Raw genomic sequence first — 22,869 nt, forward strand, 5'->3', positions numbered from 1 at the left:
TTGTGTGTGTGTGTGTCTGTGTGTCTGTCTGTGTGTGTGTGTGTGTGTGTGTGTGTGTGTGTGCGCGTGCGCGTGTGTGCGCGCGCGTGTGTGTGTGCGTGTGCGTGTGTGTGTGTGTGTGTGTGTGTGTGTGTGTGTGTGTGTGTGTGTGTGTGTGTGTGTGAATCAAAGCTAGTGTAGTTCCATTCCCAAATGAGTGACTCTACGAGTTGGCTATTTTTAGTTAATCAAAAACATTCAACCAGTGTATTCCAATTCTCAAACTAATGACTCTTTTGGATGGTTCTTTTTTAGTGAATCAAAAACATTCCATGAAACCAGTTATTTTTAGTGAATTAACAACATTCTGATTCCTGAATTGACTTGGTTCTTTGTACTGAATACAAAACATACTCTGCAACCAATGTTGTCCGGTTCCAGTATGAATGAATCTTAAGATTTTCTTTTTTTTTTTCTTTTTTTTTTTGTCAATCAGACACATAACACACAACCAGTGTAGTGCAGTTTTTAGTGATTTAAAAACATTGTGCAAACCAGTGTTATCTGACTCTTAGAAGGTTTTTTTGTTTGTGAAACAAAAACCTTAAGGTTTATATCAGTGTGTGGTAGTTTCTGAGTGTTTTATATGACAACCTTTAGTTAAAGAGTTTCTTGAGTATTTTATCAAAATGAATGTAATGTTACCACATTTTTGTTTGTGTAATGTTGTTTAATTTCAAGTAGGTTGTACTTATGCCTAAAAAGTCATTAAAAAGTCATAAAAAAGTAATTAATTTTATTTTTTAACAGATATTATTTACTCTGTCTGCTAAAAGAATCATTATTCAAATTGTTAAGAGTAAAGCTGTGTCCCAAACAAGTCACATGTAACAAAACGATCTACTTGACACCGTTTGTTTTGTGTTCCAGATATCAATGAATGCTCAGAGCTGAACACAAAGATGTCTCTTTGCAAGAACGGCAAGTGCATCAACACAGAAGGCTCATATAAGTGTGTGTGTCTGCCAGGGTTTGTCCACTCCGCCCAGCACAACTACTGTGTGCCCCAAAGACAGAATGCAACCAGCACGAGCACGGAGTGACCAACAGGGGGCGCAAGATACACTAAAAACATTATTTAATCAAGGCCCATATACTATGCACTGTATAGAACAAACATCCAAAAACAATCAGAAAAAAAATCCTACATGAGATGAAGAGTTATGGTGTCTAAGAGAGAACTGTATAAAATATTTGTTTTATTGGTCTATGTAAGTTTATTATTTTGACTGTATTATGAAGCAGAGAGAACATAGCAGAGGTGATATTTCAGCAAACTGACAAACCCTATGACCTTAAGCTGGGGGACTGCTTTATTTTGCCCAGTCAGAGACATCAAGCTTGTGGATATTTTACTAATGCAAAAGCCAGACTCTCTCCTTATTTTTATTTTATTCCGTGTCCTTTCTCTTCTTTCATTCTGTTTCAAATTCATTTATTGGCTGATTTTTCTTTATCCCTCTCTTTACTTTTCTATTCATATTTCACATTTTTTCGTAAGGTCTTAGTGAGGTAGACCACATCACAAACACAATTACCTGCAATACATAGATTCATAGGAAACATAGAGAGCACAAAATGTTTTCAGTGTCAAGTCTTTAAAATACGCTTTTTGTATGAGCTGCTTTGTATTAATGACAGACACCAGCTAATTCTCTGTGTATGGGACATTAGTCCACTTTGGACGTCTGCCCTGTGGAGCAGGCATGACCTTTAACCTCACCTTTCTTCTAGAAATTATTATTAGTATGTTTCTTTGGAAAGAAAATAATAAAAAATGAAGTGCCTTTGTATTTTTTATACTCTCAGATGTTTTTTTTTTTAATCAGAAATATTTTACTGCATTTGATAATGTCTTGCCAGGATGCAAAGCTGCTATTTAACAGCCGTGGGATCCCCAAACCCCCCCATTAAAACTGAAGTTGTTTAAAACTATGTATTTGCAATTTGTACATTAATAAATACCTTATGAAAATCCATATCGTGTATTAAAAGTCTTTAAATAAATCAGAGATGGTGATGACATTTTTCTGTACTGTCCGCATTTAAATATTGTGACCATTAATGGTTTGTCTGTCGCTGAAAGAAAATAAAAAACAATGTTTAATAAAACTGATGGAGTCTGACACACCACAGGAGAACATTAAATCACCTTAAATAAAAGAAAATAATAGTTTGAAATAACAAATACAGTAGATGTACACTACATTGTTCTGTCCCCACAACGGTCCCACAGAAGTCATGTCCTTTGTCTCACCTGTTTATCTCGAGCCATGTTCTTGTGTGAGAAGTCGGGTGATTTATGAGTAACATCAAAAGAGAAGCCTATGGCCCAAACTTAACTTATGGCTTTCATATCAAAAGAGCTGTAATTAATTTTTATTGTACGTCTCTCCGGAATAGTGCTTTCAGGTTGGTAAATCGCGCCATCCAGAGGTCTGATATTTCTTATTATCGATGGTTAGACCGCTCATCCGGGTAAGTGTACAACGCTACATTAATTTGTCTCGTATCAAATTGGATTGTAGTAAAATTGCTTCAGGGTATTTCTAAAGTTGAAGTACTTGATTTCTGTTCAATTATCGCCAACGAACGGAATTAAAAAAAAAAGAATTTCCACAAACGGGCCTCGTCAGCCATTGGTCGAACAAATATAGCCACGCCCATAACCCACACCATTGTTCAATTAAATATGGTTTATGTCACAGCAGAAGATGTAATATATACAGGTCCTTCTCAAAAATTTGCATATTGTGATAAAGTTCATTATTTTCCATAATGTAATGATAAAAATTTACCTTTCATATATTTTAGATTCATTGCACACCAACTGAAATATTTCAGGTCTTTTATTGTTTTAATACTGATGATTTTGGCATACAGCTCATGAAAACCCAAAATTCCTATCTCAAAAAATTAGCATATCATGAAAATGTTCTCTAAACGAGCTATTAACCTAATCATCTGAATCAACTAATTAACTCTAAACACCTGCAAAAGATTCCTGAGGCTTTTAAAAACTCCCAGCCTGGTTTATTACTCAAAACCGCAATCATGGGTAAGACTGCCGACCTGACTGCTGTCCAGAAGGCCATCATTGACACCCTCAAGCAAGAGGGTAAGACACAGAAAGAAATTTCTGAACGAATAGGCTGTTCCCAGAGTGCTGTATCAAGGCACCTCAGTGGGAAGTCTGTGGGAAGGAAAAAGTGTAGCAAAAAACGCTGCACAACGAGAAGAGGTGACCGGACCCTGAGGAAGATTGTGGAGAAGGACCGATTCCAGACCTTGGGGGACCTGCGGAAGCAGTGGACTGAGTCTGGAGTAGAAACATCCAGAGCCACCGTGCACAGGCCTGTGCAGGAAATGGGCTACAGAGAAGCAGCACTGGACTGTTGCTCAGTGGTCCAAAGTACTTTTTTCGGATGAATGCAAATTTTGCATGTCGTTCGGAAATCAAGGTGCCAGAGTATGGAGGAAGACTGGGGAGAAGGAAATGCCAAAATGCCTGAAGTCCAGTGTCAAGTACCCACAGTCAGGGATGGTCTGGGGTGCCATGTCAGCTGCTGGTGTTGGTCCACTGTGTTTTATCAAGGGCAGGGTCAATGCAGCTAGCTACCAGGAGATTTTGGAGCACTTCATGCTTCCATCTGCTGAAAAGCTTTATAGAGATGAAGATTTCGTTTTTCAGCACGACCTGGCACCTGCTCACAGTGCCAAAACCACTGGTAAATGGTTTACTGACCATGGTACTACTGTGCTCAATTGGCCTGCCAACTCTCCTGACCTGAACCCCATAGAGAATCTGTGGGATATTGTGAAGAGAAAGTTGAGAGCCACAAGACCCAACACTCTGGATGAGCTTAAGGCCGCTATCGAAGCATCCTGGGCCTCCATAACACCTCAGCAGTGCCACAGGCTGATTGCCTCCATGCCACGCCGCATTGAAGCAGTCATTTCTGCAAAAGGATTCCCGACCAAGTATTGAGTGCATAACTGAACATAATAATTTGAAGGTTGACTTTTTTTGTATTAAAAACACTTTTCTTTTATTGGTCGGATGAAATATGCTAATTTTTTTAGATAGGAATTTGGGGTTTTCATGAGCTGTATGCCAAAATCATCAGTATTAAAACAATAAAAGACCTGAAATGTTTCAGTTGGTGTGCAATGAATCTAAAATATATGAAAGTTAAATTTTTATCATTACATTATGGAAAATAATGAACTTTATCACAATATGCTAATTTTTTCAGAAGGGCCTGTATATATATACATATATATATATATATATATATATATATGTGTGTGTGTGTGTGTAAAAAAAAACTGTAAAATAAAATAATTATATATAATTATTTTTTTTTTTTTTTACAGTTTTCGGGAAAGTTATCTTAAAATTTGCTTGCTTATAATTGTCAATCTATATTAATCAAAAATAAATTAAAATAATGGGAAAAATCATTTAACTACCGAAAACATTATACATTGGATTTTATATTACCGTAATATTGTTGCCAAGTTGGTCATGTTCCTATGAAGATTGTTTTGTACATTTTAATGGATAATGAAATCAATGTTTAATGTCCAAGGATCTATTTACATGCTTACAAATATTTAAGTAAAATATTTATATGCTTTATTATAATTTCTTTACTCAATTGGTCTGTAAATATTTTTTCAAAGCGGACAAAAACCAAGGCAATGAGCTGACCTGAAAGGGTACTTAGAAAGCATCTCACAAAACAGGTGAACTGTGATAAACCATTTAATCATTTGTGCATGATTCCATGGAATATGAGTATAGTATATATTATATTTAGCAAACTTACCATGCTATCATATTCAAATACCATCACTGTACAGTACATTTCACTCATGATTATTTGTCATAAGCTCAAGGACAATACAGCAAAGATGCCTTTACTCTCTGCTTGTTATTGTCAAATGTATGTACTGGAACTGTGTGTGTGTGTGTGTGAGAGAGAGAGAGAGAGAGAGAGGGAGGGAGGAGGAAGAAAGGTACAGAATGATTGATTGATGGAGTGAAAAGAGACAGCGCAAAGGGAAGTGAGGGGTGGGACCGAGTGAAAGAGAAGTGGAAGTGAAGGGGGAGGGCCAGAGAAAGCAATGGGAGGAGAGAGGCAGCATGCATCTGTGTGGGGTCAGTATCACATGCTTGGCTCTTGCACACCAGACTGTTGTTGATTGTGTGCGCTTTGATCTGGGTGCATCTGACATGCAATGTGTACTTTCTTTCTTTCTTTCTTTCTTTCTTGTTAAGGCAGGCGTGAACTTGTAGAGAGATATGCTGCATGATTCACACCTATGCTGAGTCAAAAGAGCTCCAGTGTTCTGCACAGACAGGTAAGATCGTTTTCATTTGATCACATAACAGACTGACACTCCTTTTTAAAGGCAGTGGTTCTACACAAACTAATGCTAAACTGTGTTGAACATTAGTTTGGTTTGATTTTGCAGTTCACATACTCTGAACAATTAAAATGTGTGTGGTCTATAGTCAGATGGTGTTACTGTGATCGTCTGAAGAGTACAGAAGGCCACTTTACACTCTCGTTGCAAGCATGTTGCAGCCAGAGAGATTTGACAGAGAAATTCCAAAGTCAAGAACTTTTCTGGTGGCGTATCATGTTTTATTGTCTGTTGTGCTGTGTCGTGTGATAATCGGAGCCAGTGAAGGAAACACTGATATTCATTTGTCAGCCCTGATGATCACAGGGCTCTTGGTCAGTGTCTGTTAGTAGATAGGTACAGTCAGAGTAGGTCAGTCTGACCATCATGTCATGAAGATAATGTGTGTTTTGTATGCAGGTGTGATTTTGTGCATGCTTTCTTAGTCTGTAGTAATTATAATAAGCTTTTATTAACATGTCTGTAACAGTATAGCTCCTAAACACATATTTATTTAAATTCATTAATGTGTATTAACATATACACAATTTCCTGCAAATCACTAGGATAACATAATGCTGATTTGAATCAGTTCACATTGCAGTCTGCTCAGGTGTTGTATTGCAAATGTTGTTGTAGTTTCAACTTTTGTTCAGAAGTCACAGGGACAATCTACGTTCTCTCTGAATCCCATTCACATACGTGAGCACACGCTGACTCTTTCTTTTCAATACTTGCTTTCTCTCTTTTAGTTTATCTCAGTAGCTCAAACTCACTGGTTTTATTAACCATGTCCGTGTTTCAAGTTGAAAAATCACAGTTATTCATCATCATTTCAAGTTTTCCATAAAGCAAATGGTTGAGAAGAGGTCATGTATTTCACAACATTAACATGCGGCTGGTAAGGACCCTATCTGGAGTTGGTGACATCTCTAATAAGCATCTCTAAATAACTCCCGGATGCTAAACTGTGGAACTACAGGATATTGAATTTCTGTTTTACAATAGCTTCTCTCTTTGAATGAATGACACAAAATTTTGTGTTCGCTGAATCTGACATTCAGGGACTCAAAGGTCTAAATGATGAAATGCAACATTATTTTTTAATATTGTTAAATATAGTAAGTAATGTTGTACTTTTATGATTAGAATTAACATAGTTATTAGCTTTCTATAAAAATAACAGAAGTTTCCATTTTGTCAGCATTTAGATAACTTGGTAATAAAGATGTAAATAATAACCCTCTCTGGTCTTTTTTTCATCTCTTTGCTCAGTGTGCTGATAATCTGTGGGTCAGATCAGCGGATAGTAATATTTAAGCTCTGTTAACCCACTAGCGCTCATGTATTTGCTGAACAAACACACTCATTCACAGAGCTGTTGTTTCTGCAGTTACACAGAGTCTATGACGGCGAGTGTAGGCAGGTGTCTGTAAAATGGATGGTTCTTCTTCACTGTCTCACTCCACTCGTATGATTTTTTTCATAGTGCCTTTTTTACCTGCTCCTGTTTCTATTTCTAAACCGTCTTTCTCTTATCAGTTTTATTTGCGGTAAAGCTGTGATTCAGTAAAATGGCTGGCTATTTAAAGAGCAAGAGTATCAATGTATTTTTTTGCCCTGCTGCGCATGTGATTGCATGTCCATCTTCTGTCCATATCAGAGTAATTCTATAACTAGCGTCGCGTAAGTATATTCACAGAGTTTTTCTTTGCTGATCTGACCAATACTTGCATTGTTAAGTGAGCTCAGAGTGACTTGGCTGTACTTGTTTTCTCCTCTAAGGACTAAATATGATAGCTGAACGCATTTCTAGTTTACTGTTGATTACGTTTTAGTCCCTTTAGAGATGAAATACTAGTTTATTGACTAAAGGAATGGTTGACCAAAATTTTTTTGCTGAAGTTATACTTATAAATGTTTTCACTTTTAAACAGTGCTTGATCTGTGCATATTTCTCTCCTGATTCAGACAAGATAGCAATATTTTGAATAGAGGACTTATATTTTAGCAACAAGCAATGGTTTGAAGTTCAAATTGTCTTGATGGATTTGTTTAATAAAAAAAAAACGCAGCTTTCCACTTTACAAGATGTTAATTTAGAACTAAGATTGGTGCTTTTATCAGCTGTTTGGACTCTCATTCTGACGGCACCCCTTCACTGCATAGGATCAATCGGTGAGCAAGTGATGTAATGCATGCTAAATCAGTTCCATTTTTAGGTGAACCATTCCTTTAAAGTTTGTGAATTGCCATTTGCAACCCATTTTATTTCAATAATTTGACATTTTTTATTTTCCGCAAGAAAGAACTGTAATGTCTTGATTTTATCCATAAGGAATTTATATGATCGAAAAGAGTGGATTGAAGTGTATTCAAGTTTGCTAAAACGGACCAATTTTGCTATTGGTTAAAATTATCCAGTTGCCACACAACCTATTTGATTTCAGCAGAAAAATGAAAACTGTTTAACTGAAGGAATTTATTATATTTTGATTAAAAATGGTGAAGATAAACTATTTTTTCTTTGGAACGACATGCACCAATGAATTGTTCACAATATGATGAAATAGTGTCAATTTCCTCAATCTTCCACTCTATTCTTCCTCTTTCTAACTAGAAATCAGGTGCAGAAATTCACACACTTTCTACAATTGAAAATTACTGCCTGTGTCATTCGGTAATGCAGTGTTATATTGCTGTAAAGTACACCTGTAACATTTCCTTATATTCAAACAGCATGCATGAATTCACTCAGTCACACATTAGCTACAGCGTTCATGAAAATGCCACACAGCCTAAACACAATTTACCCCTGTGAAAAGACGCAAGTAAAGTTTTTGCAAAACGTAATATTACCCAAGACTTTCATAGCATTGGAGAAAAGTTACGTAGAGGTGTTTTGTAAGTGTGAAGCCAGGATAAATGTGTTAGTCATGATTACAGAACAAAACAATCCGGCACTGAGCAGTTCAACATTTCTAACAAGGAATTTCTAAGAACGTTTCTGCGAAATCCAAATAAATGTTTGGTAAATGGGATTCTAAGACAAGGGAGTCATGGTTTCATCAAAGTTATGACATCAAATCTTCCTCAGCTTTTCATGTGACACAAACCTCAGCCACATAACAATCAGTGAAAGAGGCAGTACACTTAAAATATGAATATAAATCAGTCTTTTCACATTTATTATTCTGAAACAGCTTTTTCAAAAGAGTGATGGAATGTCAGTACTTTACGAAGAGGTTTCATATGTTTAGTTTTTTTTCTACTGACACAGAACACACCAGTAACAATAGCCCAATGCTAATATTCCATAGCTGTTTAAAACAAACACTGTGAGAGTGTGAAAGAAACCGTGTTGGCGGAGCAGGATATGTGCTCATTGTTTGTGTTTAGCTGGCTCTTTTTTGGACTCGATGAGACGAAACAAGATGGTCTGCATCCCCTTTGAATGAACAGGAAAGAGGAAAGAAAAACAGCTGCTAGTGTCACACTCACACACACCATGCACTTACACACTTGGAGAAAAGAGAGAGGAAGGACAAGGGTACTTTAATGCTTCTATGGCCTACATCGTCATATAGTGATGATTCACTCAACTGTCCATGTTTTATCATTTGAAATCTGTGTTGTGTTCTGCCAAAATATTGAAATTCATGCTGGAATACAGTCAATTTAAAAACGCTCACAGATTAAATTGATTGCTAACAAAAATGTACCATAAAGTTATCAGATATGTCTCAAATGTTTCAACTTAAATAACCCTCAAGTTAAAAACCGAAACAAATTTGTTGATATGGAGTAAAGGGTTTGAGTGCTAAAATGCATGTTATTTATGATATCAAAGCTCAAATCTTGTGGTTTTCAAAGAGTTTGTTCAGATATGTGTGGGTTCATATCAAAATCTTTGACTTTTGATTGCAAGCTCGAGCAAATCTGAGTGCAGTAAACTTCCAGTCATTTGACATGTCTCTACTTTAGAAAAATCTGACAAGATACTCTGTATGCTTTCTTTGATGCCTATGAGAAACTGTTCTTTTGATATGAGAAACAAGACATTAAAGACAGTCACGAGTTAAGTATTGTAATTTGTGTTGGACATATTCTTTGAAGTGCCATATAAATAACATAGTACATGAATATGGTATATAATAATTCAGTATCATGGTTTATATCAAAGCACCTTTCTACTTCCGTCAAATGCCACTACTACACTTAAATAATGAATTGTAAGTGTGCATCAGATGAGCAGGAGTTCTTAAACTGTTTCACCAAAATGTGATTTTCAATGACCCACCCCTGTCCAGAAAAGGTAAGAAATATAAATATGTCTTGCTATATTTCAGTCTTGAGGTAAGAGCTTTGATCATTCAGTGGTTCTGCGAGACTCTCCTGAAACTGGAGTTGAATTCAGCTGTTGCATGTTTAGTGTTACCAAGCCATAACTTGTGCAAAGCTCTTCCGTTCTGAAACCTGTCTTTACCCTTTAACTCTTGCGTGTACAAACCACAGACAGATCGAAGAGCTCGTATCTCACCCAGACCCACTAAAACAGGCCAAACAGATAGATGGGAAAATGCAAGCTTTCGCGGGGCATCCTTGGGTGGCTTGAGGGTGGGTGATCCTAACTGTGAGTAATTCTTGCCTGTAAATATTATCAATTGAATGACACCCTGCTGGGAGGGATGTCCTGTTGTCTCTGAATAAATTCTCCTTAATATAGTAACCAGAGGGCTCATCTCCTCAAAGAATGGAAGCTGGAGAAATAGGCTCCGAATTTTTGTATGTGGTAGTCATATTAAATATATCTGCCACTCATTTGAATAGAGGGCCTTTGAAACAAAAGAGAGAGTTGAGAATTGGGGCTGTCCATTGTTTGAACTTACCGTTAATGTCCCTCGCTGTTGTTCAGGCTGAGAGTCTGATATATATGCAATTGTTTTGTCGCTCTCATTTAAGATCAGATCATGGTCATGCTGTTTATTGAAGCTATAGTTACTCTGCCTTGATTATTTTGGGGGAGGCGGAAACCACGTGATGCAGATCCACTGTGTATCTATGACATCCTGTTCAAAAGCCACTGACTGGAAAAAAACAACCTTTCTTTATTTAACCTGCAGTGGAGAGGAGAAAGAAAAAGACAGTAATGATAACACTCCTGACTATTGTCTTTCGCTCATGATCTTTTTCTTCCCCTCACACCCCCTTTTGCACACACAAAAGTACAGATTGGTGGTCACCTCCACCCCTCCCTTGAGTGTATTGTGACGTGTTTCCTGTGTGCCGTGCATCAGTTTACGGTGTGTTTTGGAGTATTTTTAGCCTGGCACAGGGACGCCTGCTACACAGACAGGAAAAAGGCCAGAATAGAAGGAAGTCCATTTGCCTTTTAGACAAACAATCCCTTCATCTGCATCAGTGAACTATGGGAGAGCGAGAGAACGAGAAAGAATATTTCTCACATTCACTACTGCCACATGGTGTTCGCAGGCCTTCTTGCTAAATTTCACAATGTTGGGGTCCAGAGATCTAACTCATGATATTCACTCTCATTATTACAGAAACCATTCACTTTCCCTTTCTCTCTGCATATATGATGTAAAAAAAAAAAGCTTAATTGTAAACAATTAATCAGTTATCAGGCCAAAAAAATAAATAGTGTTTGCTATAATTTATATACCACTAAGGTTTTAAGTGAGTAAATACTGATACAATTTTTATTTTTGGTTCCGACAGTTCCTTTATATGAAACTCTAAAACTGTATTCAATAACCCATCTGTCATGTGCTGCAGTAGTTAAAAGCTGTATATTCAGTAACAGATTTCTAATCATGAGGTGAAGCAGTTACTGTCAGGCCAGAAGCATCCCAGACTTTAGACTGAGTTACATTTTTGCGCTTTTCAAATGTTTCATGAAATATCTGAGTTCGTCGAGATCCTCATCAAGTCAGATCATCGCCTAGTTTCAACTCTTGGTCTAGATGTCAAAATGAACAACAGACCAGTCTAATTAAGATGTAACTTTTTAAGTGGGTTAGCATTAGCATGACTCTTTAAAAATGCATGGTGTTGGGGAAGTTTCAGCTCTGTGAGGAACAAGCGAAAGCCAATGCTTTATGAATTATACACATCTTTTGTTCCTCTTGATAATTTACTTTGTTTTAGCCTTTTCTATATGGCAATTACAGACAGACTCTAGTTCCTGCTCGGTCCCTTTGCAGTGTGTGGCAGGATGTTAGCAGCTCTGTTTCACAAAGAAACTTAACCTAAAGTTGTCAACAGGTTGCTGGTGTTGTTCCTTTTTCAGTTGCACAGATGCTGTATCCTTCAGTGTTGGAGACATGACTAAATGCAGCAGTGATACTACCTTTTTCAGTAGCATGAAAGTGGATACACTGGTTTCCAAATATTCTAGTTGTAGCTCAAACAGTAGAGCACTGCACTAGCAACACCAATGACATGGTTATGTTTGGCTTCAAATGAATTATACCATGCAATGTCAATACATCTTCCAAATGCATACAATCTATAATATAATAAATGTCTGGATTTCTAAGTAATAATTTACTTTTTCCAAGAGCATGTACACGGTTATACTGCATCACTATTTTATTGTCAAATTGAAATTGTACAAGCTGAGGCAAAAATCAAGCACGCTATATCTTATATTTGTTGTGTACCGCTCTGAAAAGTGCAGTTAATTGCAGTAAATCAGTTTGTCCAAACAGATGTAAATGTACGACTTCAAATGACTCACTGATTTATTTTCCTGAACAGGAAGTTCTTGTGCAGCATGCTACTTCATTTGTGTAACAAACTATTTTGTGAAATGGTTTTAGTTTTTGCCATACGGTTATATAAATATATTTAAATCCACAGTTTCTGCCAGATAAATACTGCTGTGGTTGAAACAATAAATTACTTCATATTGCGTCCTTAAAAAATCCTTTTGTTTGAAGTGTAGGTACAATGATACTTTGACGGGATAGTTCACCCAAAAAAGCACTTTATGTCATCATTTACTTACCCTCATGTTGTTCCAACCCTGCATGACTTAATTTCCTCTGTGGAACCTAAATATACATATTTTTTTTTTCAGTGGAATCTTATCTATCTTATCAATCAGTGGATATCTTATTTCGTGTTCCACAGAAAAAAGAAAGTCATACAGGTTTAGAACAACATGAAGATTATTAAATGAGGACAAAATTATCATTTTTGGGTGAACTATCCGTTTAACTACTTAACATTATGATTAGCATGTAGTTTGGGAAGTAAGTTTCAAAGTAGCTTTGGAAACGTTGCTGCTTTCTTTCCTTCATCTAGACAAAAGCCTATAACTGATGTACTGACAGGATGATTCATGGTTCATCATTTGACTGAAAGATGACAATCTCAAAAGTACACAGGTTGAGGCCCTGATATGATTTAGAACTGCTGGTAGTGTTGTGCGTTAGGTTTGCTGGGTTCATCTGTAAATCAGGCTTTATAGAGCGACTGTCAGAGATATTCGGCTATTGTCTCTGTAGGCTGAAGCTTTAGATGACTGTTTGATAATGAGGTTGCGGGGAGGTAAACTCATTTACTGATTGCAGGTCTCTGGTATTGTGTGAATGGTTCATTGGGGCAAGATGGGTTTGGGTCTTTGTGTTTTTGTGCATGAGAGCTTTACTGTCTGCGTGTGAATTTTCTTGTGTGTGTGCATCAATGCATGTTCACTTGTTTTGGTTTGTATTACCAGTGGAAACTCCGAGAAAGCACCAAAATGTGTGAATATTGTGACACAGTCATATTCTTACCGTAGTTATGTGTTGGTCAGGTCACTAAATGTTTTGTAAGGGCGCTCTGTGCATGACAATCAGCCCACAAAAACCTTTTGAAGTTTTAAAGGAGTTCAAAATGTAATTACCACAATAATGAGGAGGAAATATACAGACTGAGGAGGCGGTCACATGGCTTTGAGTTCAGCTCCATTTAGTTTTCTTTAAAACACTGCTCACCAAATAGCAAATAATTCAAAAATGGAGGAAAATAAGAAATTTTACTCAAGCAACAAATCAGCATATTAGAATAATTTCTGAAGGATCATGTAACACTGAAGCCTGCAGTAATGGCTTCTTTAAATCCAGCTTTGTCGTCATTACATTTTAAAATATATTAAAATAAGTAGCATTGTATTAACATTTAATTTATAAAATTTCACATGACTGTTTTCTCTGTATTATTTATTAAATAAAATCAGCCTTGAAAAGCTTAAGAGACTTAACACATAAAACTCTTAACACATAGAAAACTCCTACAGGCTATAATAACTGCAACACAAAGCATTATTATGTCACTAAAAAGTGCATTTGAAAGGCAAAAATGTATTTCAACAGGAGCCACAATCACAGGAAACAATAAATCATTTCATAGATTTCATTTGGTCCAATCGCCATGTTCACTTACTGTAACTCAGCCAGCGATTGTTAATATTCGAATGAGGTACCCTTTGTTGTGATCTACTTTATCGCTGCATCTGTTTTTAATGATCCTTTTTGTCTTTTTGAAATTTGTGATTAATATACTATTTAGGCTTTTTTCATTTTAAAACATGGTGTGGTTGCCAGCTTGAACATTTACACTTTCTCCCTTTGATTACTTGTCATTTTTCTCCTGTATTATAAAGAACTGTAAAAAATAAAATTTATGCTGTTTGTGAAATAGAACCCTGCAGTGAACTAACTGCAGGTGAAATGGCCCCCATCAGTCTTAAAGGCAGGGTAGGTAGTAAATGTATAAACAACTTTCTTCCAAATTTGTTTAAACTTTCTATATATATCAATGCATAATTAAAATGTAAGTACTCTGATAAAAAGAGTATAAAAATCGAGTGACTCTAGACCATTTAATCTGTATTAAACACAGCTCATTATTTCCATTTTGGGACGAAACATAGGATTGGCTTAGGCGACTGTCACTCTCTCGCAACCATGGCAACCACCCTTTTGCCACACATGACCTGCCCACTTGCGCGCGCACGTTTGATTTGAGGAATTCAAGAGGCACGGATCCTAGGAATACCAAAACAATGGCAGAGAAACAGCAAGCAAAATTCACAGTACCAGCCTATGCAGTTAGTGAAGGCAAACCAGGCAAAAAAGGAAGACAGTAACAGTACAAGAAAAGGCAATGAACAAAAAGTCTTTGGATAAACAAAGAAATAAAACGCGAGTTAATATCGGCGTGGCTTTCCAGCGGTGGCGAGAACTGAGGGAACTCAAGGGGCTGAAAAGTGACTCCTTGATGGCTTTATTTCTGCTGGACAGGTAAATCTTTCTTTTTGTATTTTGATCATACATATTTTTTTGTTTATTTTTTCATGAAGCATGTGTCATTAGCACACGTAGCTGCGTAATATAGCTAACATAACATTACTTAGCGAGCCATAGGAGCCCAGAAGGGAGGGGGTGGAGTGAATGGAAATAATGAGCTGTCTTTAAAACAGTCGTGAGAGGTCTACAGACACTCGATTTTTATACTTTCTTTTTCAGAGCACTTACATTTTAATTATGTATTGATATATAAATAAAGTTTAAACAAATTTGGAAAAAAAGTTTTTTATACATTTTTTTACCTACCCTGCCTTTAAATGGATAACCCTAAAATGAAAATATTGTCATTAATCATTTACCCCATGTCGTTCCAAACCCATAAAAGCTCTGTTCGTCTTCGGAATACAATTGAAGATATTTTATATTCTTCCCATCGCTTCATGTAACCCAGATTGCACGTTTGATGGCAGATTCTGACGATGACTTTCATACCTTTTATGGACCTTGACACTGTTGTTTACTTGGCAGCAGGGGCGTCACTAGGCCCTTTTTAGGGGGGCTTCAGCCCCCCTAAACTTCTGCCCAGCCCCCCTAAAAAAATATTTGATTAATACATTTTTGATCGCTTCAGTCCCCTTTAAAAAAACTCATTTGAAATGGCGGCAAGCTGCGTCAAGTTTCGGCTCCTCCCCTTATCTGAGTCTGCTTGGATTTAGCGCATTTTTCAATTTGTAGGGGCGCCGAGCAGAGCGAACATCAGAGAGCACAAGGTGTGTCGTGTGTGCGTGCATTTATTGATAGAATGCTAATGCTATGATATTACATCTGCATCGGTGCAGTTCTTTGTCATAAATGCATTGCAGTTTACATAATGTAATGTTACTGGAGCATTGGGAGCACACGGGACGGCTCGGTTTCTCATCCAATACCAATACGTTTCGCTGCGTTCACCTTCAGCCCTTGTGTGATAGTTGTTTTTTATTCCTACAAAAATGAAGTGATTAACACCCATGAAAACATACTTTAGATTCAGAAAACGATCATGATTTTATTTTCATTTACTTTTTAAAATTACAGACATATTATTATGTATTTTGACATTACATTATGCAGCCATGCACAGAAATGATTAAAGACACACATCATTGTCTGAAAGCACTAAGTTAGATGGCCCAGAGAGAGAATGTGGAGTTATTTTGTTTTGTATTATTAAATATAGTTTTGTATTAAGTAATAATGAATCAGGAGGAGTGTCATGATACATAAATTAGAGTAAGCGTAGAGTAAAGGGATTTTTGATTTTCTTGATTTATACTATTTATACTAGATTTGTACTTGATTTATAGAAGTGGCAAATTGATAATTCATGTTGTTATTTTTAATAAATAGAAATAAATATAGAACAGATTAATCATATTGCCAATAGACAATTACATTAATACATGGTTTGTCTATATTCTTAATAAATATTAGCTGGTTAGTTAAAATACTTAAAATGACATCAGTTTTCATGGGGTGACTTTATGAATATCCAACCGTATTGTTGATTATAAAGGCTAAAAAGCTAAAAAACTAAAATAATTTATATTTCATTGTAGATGGATATACGAAATTTTTTTCTTGTCATGCAGGAGTAGGTTTGCAAATGAGCAACAGTCAGGTGAGAACAGAACATAGACAGCCTCTCACACACACAATACCACTGTGTTCCCAAGATTCATTTCAGTCATTGAACCCTGACATTGTTTTAATTGTCTGCCAATTTCCCTGTACATTTTATAAGAAAAAGCAGTGGTATCGTCAAAGGAAAAAATTCCTATCTGAGGTTTGTATGTGAGCATAGAAATGCAAACAGTAAAATGTTGTGTTTGTACTGGAAACATGTGTGCGTGTGTTTGTACAGTGAATGAATCAGGAGGTCTTCATTGTAAAAAAAAAAAAAAAAAAAAAAAATCGACATTCCCTATTTTCTAGTGGTCACATCCAATAATAATTTTTTTATTACAGTGTTGTATATGGCTCAGTCAGTACTCCTACTCCCATATATGAAATACAGGGAATACAATGCAATAGTGGATTGCAGTAAGGTTAGTACCATACCACCCTACCCTAATAGTCAAATAATTTAATCATACCCTTATTGGGGGCTGAGCCCCCCTAAAATCAAAATCCTAGAATCGCCCCTGCTTGGCAGTCTATGGGACAGTCTCAAGCCTCCAGGCTTTCATCCAAAAAATCTTAAATCGTGTTCCGAAGACGAACCGAGCTTTTATGGGTTTGGAACGACATGGGGGTGAGTGATTAATGACCAAATTTTCATTTTGGGGTGGAGTAACCCTTTAAGGCATATAGAGATGTTGATATGCTTGACTTCTGTGACCTCTCTTGAAGGTCAGCAGGAGGAGTCTGGGTTTTGAACAGCTGCAGTCCGGTTCACTGAGAACCCAATGACTTCATCTCACCACACACACGCAGATGTAGAGGGCAGCTGTTTCTCTCTCGCTGCCAGAGACACAGACATCTGGCACATCTGCCTTTCACCCAGACATTCTGTCCTTCTTGTTCAGCCTTATTTTGCATCATATTTCTTATTTTTTCTTGCTTGAATTGCTGTTGTCTCTAGTGTAGTGTCAATAAGAAATCTACAACTTGTCCCAGTGCTTTAATTCGAAAGTACTATGACTGTATCTTTTTTGTTTTTCATCCTTTTCACTTTATTACCATTCATTTGATGTCTTTTCTAGCTGAATTCTCTCATCATCTTCACTCTCTTTCTCATTATCTCTTTATCACTCTTTTTCTCCCATTTGTATTCATCGTGTCCTCTGTTCGTGTTCTGAGCCCTTCTGTCACTCTGATTGGCTGTGATGATCTGTCATATGGCCGTCTGATGTGCGTTGGTGTTTACAAACAGGCGTGGAGGACAGTGGGATAGTGTCCGTCAGCTGTTCGCAGTCTGTTCGGCTAGGAAGGAGTTCTCCTGTCCTCAAACCACAGACATTTTGGAAGTTTCACTTGACCCTTCAGATTCACACCACTGTCCTTAACGTGAAGATTTTGGGTAAGTGGATGAGTGAAACATGAGTCTTTGGCTCTTATGTGAGATTTATGAAAAGCATCTTCAATTTGTGCTCACTCTTTATGCTATTGATATCATCATATTTATCACATTCAAGTTCTGAGTCCTTGCGTTTTCTCAATGAGTAATTCTCTTGCTCTCTGTTTTGCTCTGATTTTCGAGAGCTGCTTCAGTGCTCTTGCATTTATGAGAATATTAAATTGAATTTAGGTCTTGTCTGAGGCAGTTTATTCAAGTTTTGCTCTATTTAAAGTAGCACTCCTGCTGTTCTAACTTCACATTTAAAGACGGTATGAAATAACTTAGTGCAGTATTTTTTTCCTGTGTTGATGTGTTTCATTTTGAAATTAGAAGTTTGGGTGAGGTATATAGGGTGTTTTGTGCCCTTTAAAAAAGGAACCAGTGTCTTTTAGTTCAGCCATGGTTATGAGCATAATTTGTTACAAGCTAGTAAGAAGCAGGTGGTATTAGGGGGCGGGGCATTCTTATTCTAGAGAATATTTGATTGGATAATCTGTGTAGTGCAGGATGAGTCTTCAATACTTTTGCTCCATTTTCTAGAAAGTGAAAGACATTTTAAAGCATTTCTCTGTGATTTAAGGTGTGTGCTAGTATATGCACTTGCCTAAATGTTTTGGGTCAGTAATATTGCAAACTGCATTTGATCAAAGAAAAAGAAAATACAGTAAAACAGTGATATTGTGAAGTTCCTATTTCCTTTTCAATGTATTAAAAATGTAAATTATTCCTGTGATGGCAAAGCTGAATTTTTTAGAACCTATTACTACAGTCCTTACGAAATCATTCCAATATGCTGACTTAGTGCCCAAGAAACATTTCTTCTTCTTCTTAGAATTATTATTACTATTAATATCTTCTTGTTTGTATTATTTGCTGTTAAAAGCAGTCAAGCTGTGGAAATAATTAATTTTTTTTACAATATAAATATCTTTAATTTCTCCTTGCTGAACAAATGTATTAATTTCTGTAATAAAAACAAAACAAACTCATTCATAACTTTTAGACAGTAGTGACAAAAAGACATCCGTTTTGTATATGCCTTCTCTATGATGTCAGAACTGAAAGAGACTGGTTTGTTTGACATTGTTGGAAAGAAAAAAAAAATCAACATTTCTAAAAACAGTTCACAGAAACAAATGAATCAATCAGGGAAAAAGTATTTAAAATAATTGAGTCAGGTTGGCAGCTGAAGAAGGGTGTGAGAAAGATTTGACATGCATGTTCTCACAGGAACACAGCGATGCAGCTAGTCTGAAATTCGGGTGTGTAATTTTTTTTATTTATGAGATTTAGGAACTGATAGCATAATATAGGAACTAAATTTAACTGACATAGTTTAATTGAGATTAATGTTAAATCCTTAATATCACATTGCATTTTAGCTCATCTAGGATTTTATAGAGCTTGAGTCATAAACATCTATTGACTTCATGTGATGGTTGAGTAACTGATGTCCCTGTGTGTGCTGGTCTGGATGAGGCGAGTCAGGACAGGTTCCAGCCATCAGCACTCAAACTCACACATGAGAGGGGTGAAAATTAGACAAAGATATTTATAACCACAGGTCTGGTCCCTTCATCTCTGAGGTCAGGGATCTGTTTTGGGTGCAGGTGTACTTTAAAATGCATTTCATGTGAGTCAGGATGTAAATGTCTGACGGTTTTGCAGATATTTTGCACTTCCCATCACCCCCTCACTCGCTGTGGTCATTTATGACATCATGGGAGGTTGTCTGTCTCCAAGACAGTGCTTATGAATTCCGAACAGTTATCGACAATAGTGCCGGTACCTCATTTGCCCTTGTATCTCACACATGACTTTACACAGGGACTGTTTTACTTCAAAGATCAGGATGTCGACTGAAGGCCCCACAAGATTGAGCCGTCACAAGCAGCTGCTTAACCTTTGTACATTTGTTCTTGTTGTTGTTATGTCTAGAGCTGATTTCCAGTGTTTGTATTTTGAAGGATAATTTGTTGTTGATCCTTCAGATTGCACCTTTTCTGATCTTCACCACATTAAAAATAAACCCAATTCTAAAATTAATCTATTAGCTATTTGTGCACAGGAGCACACACTTACCCTGCCTGTTTTAATTACACATTACAGCATATGACAGAAATAAAACTAAACAACACAATAGCAGGAAGATTTAGTGGCAATATGAAGGGCTAGTTATCCTTTACGTGTGGACACCCGCACGATCATCAGCATTAATAAGTTAAGACACTATTATGTTATGTAAGCTCTAATCAGGCAGTGTACGTCCAGCTCAGTGGGCCAGAATGATGTCATGCCATCTGTGTAGAATCGTGATGTGTGATGTAGCATCATGCAAACAGAGCACCCGCAAGAGACATGAAATATTGATAGCTGCCATAGGGAGTTCATAGGAGAATAAAGCAGCCAAACATTTTAGCTTAACACAGGTCTGACTGCTGATGTGGTTTGGAGACCGGGCAGGGGTTAGGGTGAAAGGAAAGAAATACAAAAGGTACTTTATGGGTACCATTTATTCATTTTTTAAAGCTCAAATTCTTTTGTTTGTTTTCTTTTTGTGGTATGAACTTAACCTTGCATAAATAATAGCTAGTTTTAAAGACAATTTTGGCATATGCAGTTGATTTGTTAATACCATTTTGTCTTTTCCCAAAAATGTAACTAATTATTATTACTACAGTATATTCTGTTATATTAAACAATTTTTATGCACAAAACTGTTAATGCAAAAAGCACTAAAACAATGTGGGAACAATAGGAAGACAATAATCTATCCATTTTCATATTTTAAATCCATTTTAATTATTTTTAATGACTGCGTTTTTTAATTTACTTAATATGACTGCATTCATCAAGCTTGAGTATTCAGCTCTTTTACCCAAGTTATGGTAAGACACAAATTATTTATTAAGTATTTAATTTATAGAAAGTTTATCAATAACAACAAGCCCAAACTTACTAAGTAAAGTAGTCTTTTTGTTGTTGTTGTTGTTTTAAACCATGGTCTTGGACATTCAGCAAAAATGATTAACCGCTTATAAAATTAAAGGTGCAATAGGAGATTTTGGAAAATGCTAACATTAGTGGGACAGGACTGAAAGCGAATGTCCTACCCTCCCTGCAATCGCTGTCCAAAGCCACACCCCCTGAACACAAAATTCCAGCCTATGTTCTGAAGTGAAGTAAACCCCTGCTAAGGAAGTAGGGAGCAATGAAGTGTTGGGATCATATCGATTGGACCACAGTTAATTCACGAAGCTCACTTCTAACAAGTTGGTCATCTGAATGGGGGGTGTTAACTAAGCGAGAGATGCAAAATATGTACGCGAGGACTGGGATTGGGAACCTCTGGGCAACATCATCTGTCATTCACCAGCAAGAAAAATTTTAAAGTACTACAATAACAGGAAGGAAGATGTTTGTCTGCCATTCTAGCTCTGTCTGCACAGCATGCGTGAACGCGCTGATGACGTATCCTGTCAGCACAAACAGGGTGCGCAGAGTTATACAGATACATACATTGACAGGCAGGTAGGAAAGCCATTTATAACACTCAGACCGAGCGTTTTGATTGGACATAAATTTCTTGGTCTTACGCCTTCCACAGAATATATAAATACAGATAAAAACATATAGACTACTTAACTTAATGATTTCTATAGGGATGTGAAGAGACTTTCAACCAGCATAACAAAATTTATAACAAAAATTATGAAGACAATCACCTATTGCACCTTTAATGGAAAATGAAATGGCTTATTTAGTTTGACCACCTGAGGTTGATGATGAAACATTTTTTTAAAGGTTACACACTTCGTTCACTGACCATTTGTAGAAAAAACATTTTAAAAAAGAGTTTCAGGGCCTATTTTGTGCTGCATTCATAGAAAGTGTGAAAAAGATGAAGATCGGCTGACAAACTCTATAGAAAGAGGTGATTACTAAACAGCATCAGTTCATTCAATAAAAAGCCCCTTGGTGCAAGCATGTGAAAGGCTTCATAAAATATTTCTGTAACTTTTTTATTAACTGACAGTGTTTTGGTTGTTTCTGCAGTGAAGCACAGAGTCAACCATTGTTTTTCTGAGCACACTGAACACATTTAAAGGAGAAGAGAAGTGGAAGAGAGGAGAAAAGAAGAGAGAGAGAGAGAGAGAGAGAGGGTGGCCTGCCTAATGGCAGAGAGCTGGATGTCCCAGTGAGGTCAGGTTGGACGGAAGGTCATGGGGTCATTTACGCTGGGGAAAGCTGCTTCTCTGGAGCTACTGCTGGAAGCCTGCATTCGTGCGTTTGGTGAGTGAACACTAAAATGTCAGTTGTCATTTTGGCTGCTATCCATATTTTATAGGTTTCTAACAGATTCACACACCAATCTCAGACTAGCTCAATTGCTAGATTAATTTATTAATTGATTATAATAATCACTGATATTGACCACTGTCATTGGTCATGGTTGATCCCATTATGGATTGCTGTGATTGTATATGATTAATGACCTCCGTTATGCTTAATCATAGTTGCTATTAACTATTAATGTTCATATAATAATTACTGATTTATTGATCAGTATAAATACTGACCTATGTTATTGATCTATGTTATTGATTGTTTACTGATATCCTCCATCAGGTCTTTGTCTACTTTTTCTCATACTGTATCTCATATCATATCTATGTTTTTTTCTTATATCATTGTTTTTCATTATGATTATGTTATGTTTATATTATATTATATAAATTTTTTAATATTCCTCCCTTTTTCTGTGACCATCTCTCTTCTGTTAAAGATGATGAAGGAGAGCTGCATGAAAATCAGCTTCCCCGAACCCTTCTCCTGATGCATCGCTGGTATGTGTCCTCCACCGAGCTCGCTGGGAAGCTTCTGATTATATATCCTGTGCAAGTCTAGTATGAGCATGTGTGGTTTGTGTGTGATGTTTCAGTAGATATCCATTTATAAAAGTGTTTGATGTTAGATCTGTGGATAACATGTGGCATCTCC

At 36.7% G+C, this 22,869-nt stretch overlaps 1 protein-coding gene and 1 long non-coding RNA gene across 6 annotated transcripts in view; both read left to right on the forward strand.

Moving 5' to 3' along the window:
- LOC132111493 (latent-transforming growth factor beta-binding protein 1-like) overlaps positions 1–1,832 on the forward strand; it is a 90,201-nt gene extending 88,369 nt beyond the window's left edge. For all 4 annotated transcript variants that reach the window (XM_059518853.1, XM_059518854.1, XM_059518857.1 and 1 more), the window contains one exon: positions 910–1,832. In XM_059518853.1, the coding sequence (XP_059374836.1) occupies positions 910–1,082 (173 nt within the window). In that variant the 3' untranslated portion in view covers positions 1,083–1,832. The remainder of the gene's footprint in view (positions 1–909) is intronic.
- Positions 1,833–5,228: 3,396 nt separating this feature from the next.
- LOC132111495 (uncharacterized) lies at positions 5,229–22,802 on the forward strand. Of its 2 annotated transcripts, none has more exons than XR_009424809.1 (4): positions 5,229–5,406; positions 21,925–21,986; positions 22,017–22,161; positions 22,655–22,802. It is a non-coding gene; the product is annotated as an uncharacterized LOC132111495 (long non-coding RNA). The 2 variants fall into 2 exon arrangements; XR_009424810.1 differs by having other exon boundaries at positions 22,021–22,161.
- The last annotated feature ends 67 nt before the right edge of the window (positions 22,803–22,869 follow it).

Source organism: Carassius carassius, chromosome 31, assembly GCF_963082965.1.
Source record: "Carassius carassius chromosome 31, fCarCar2.1, whole genome shotgun sequence".
In the NCBI taxonomy this organism is placed as follows: Eukaryota; Metazoa; Chordata; class Actinopteri; order Cypriniformes; family Cyprinidae; genus Carassius; species Carassius carassius.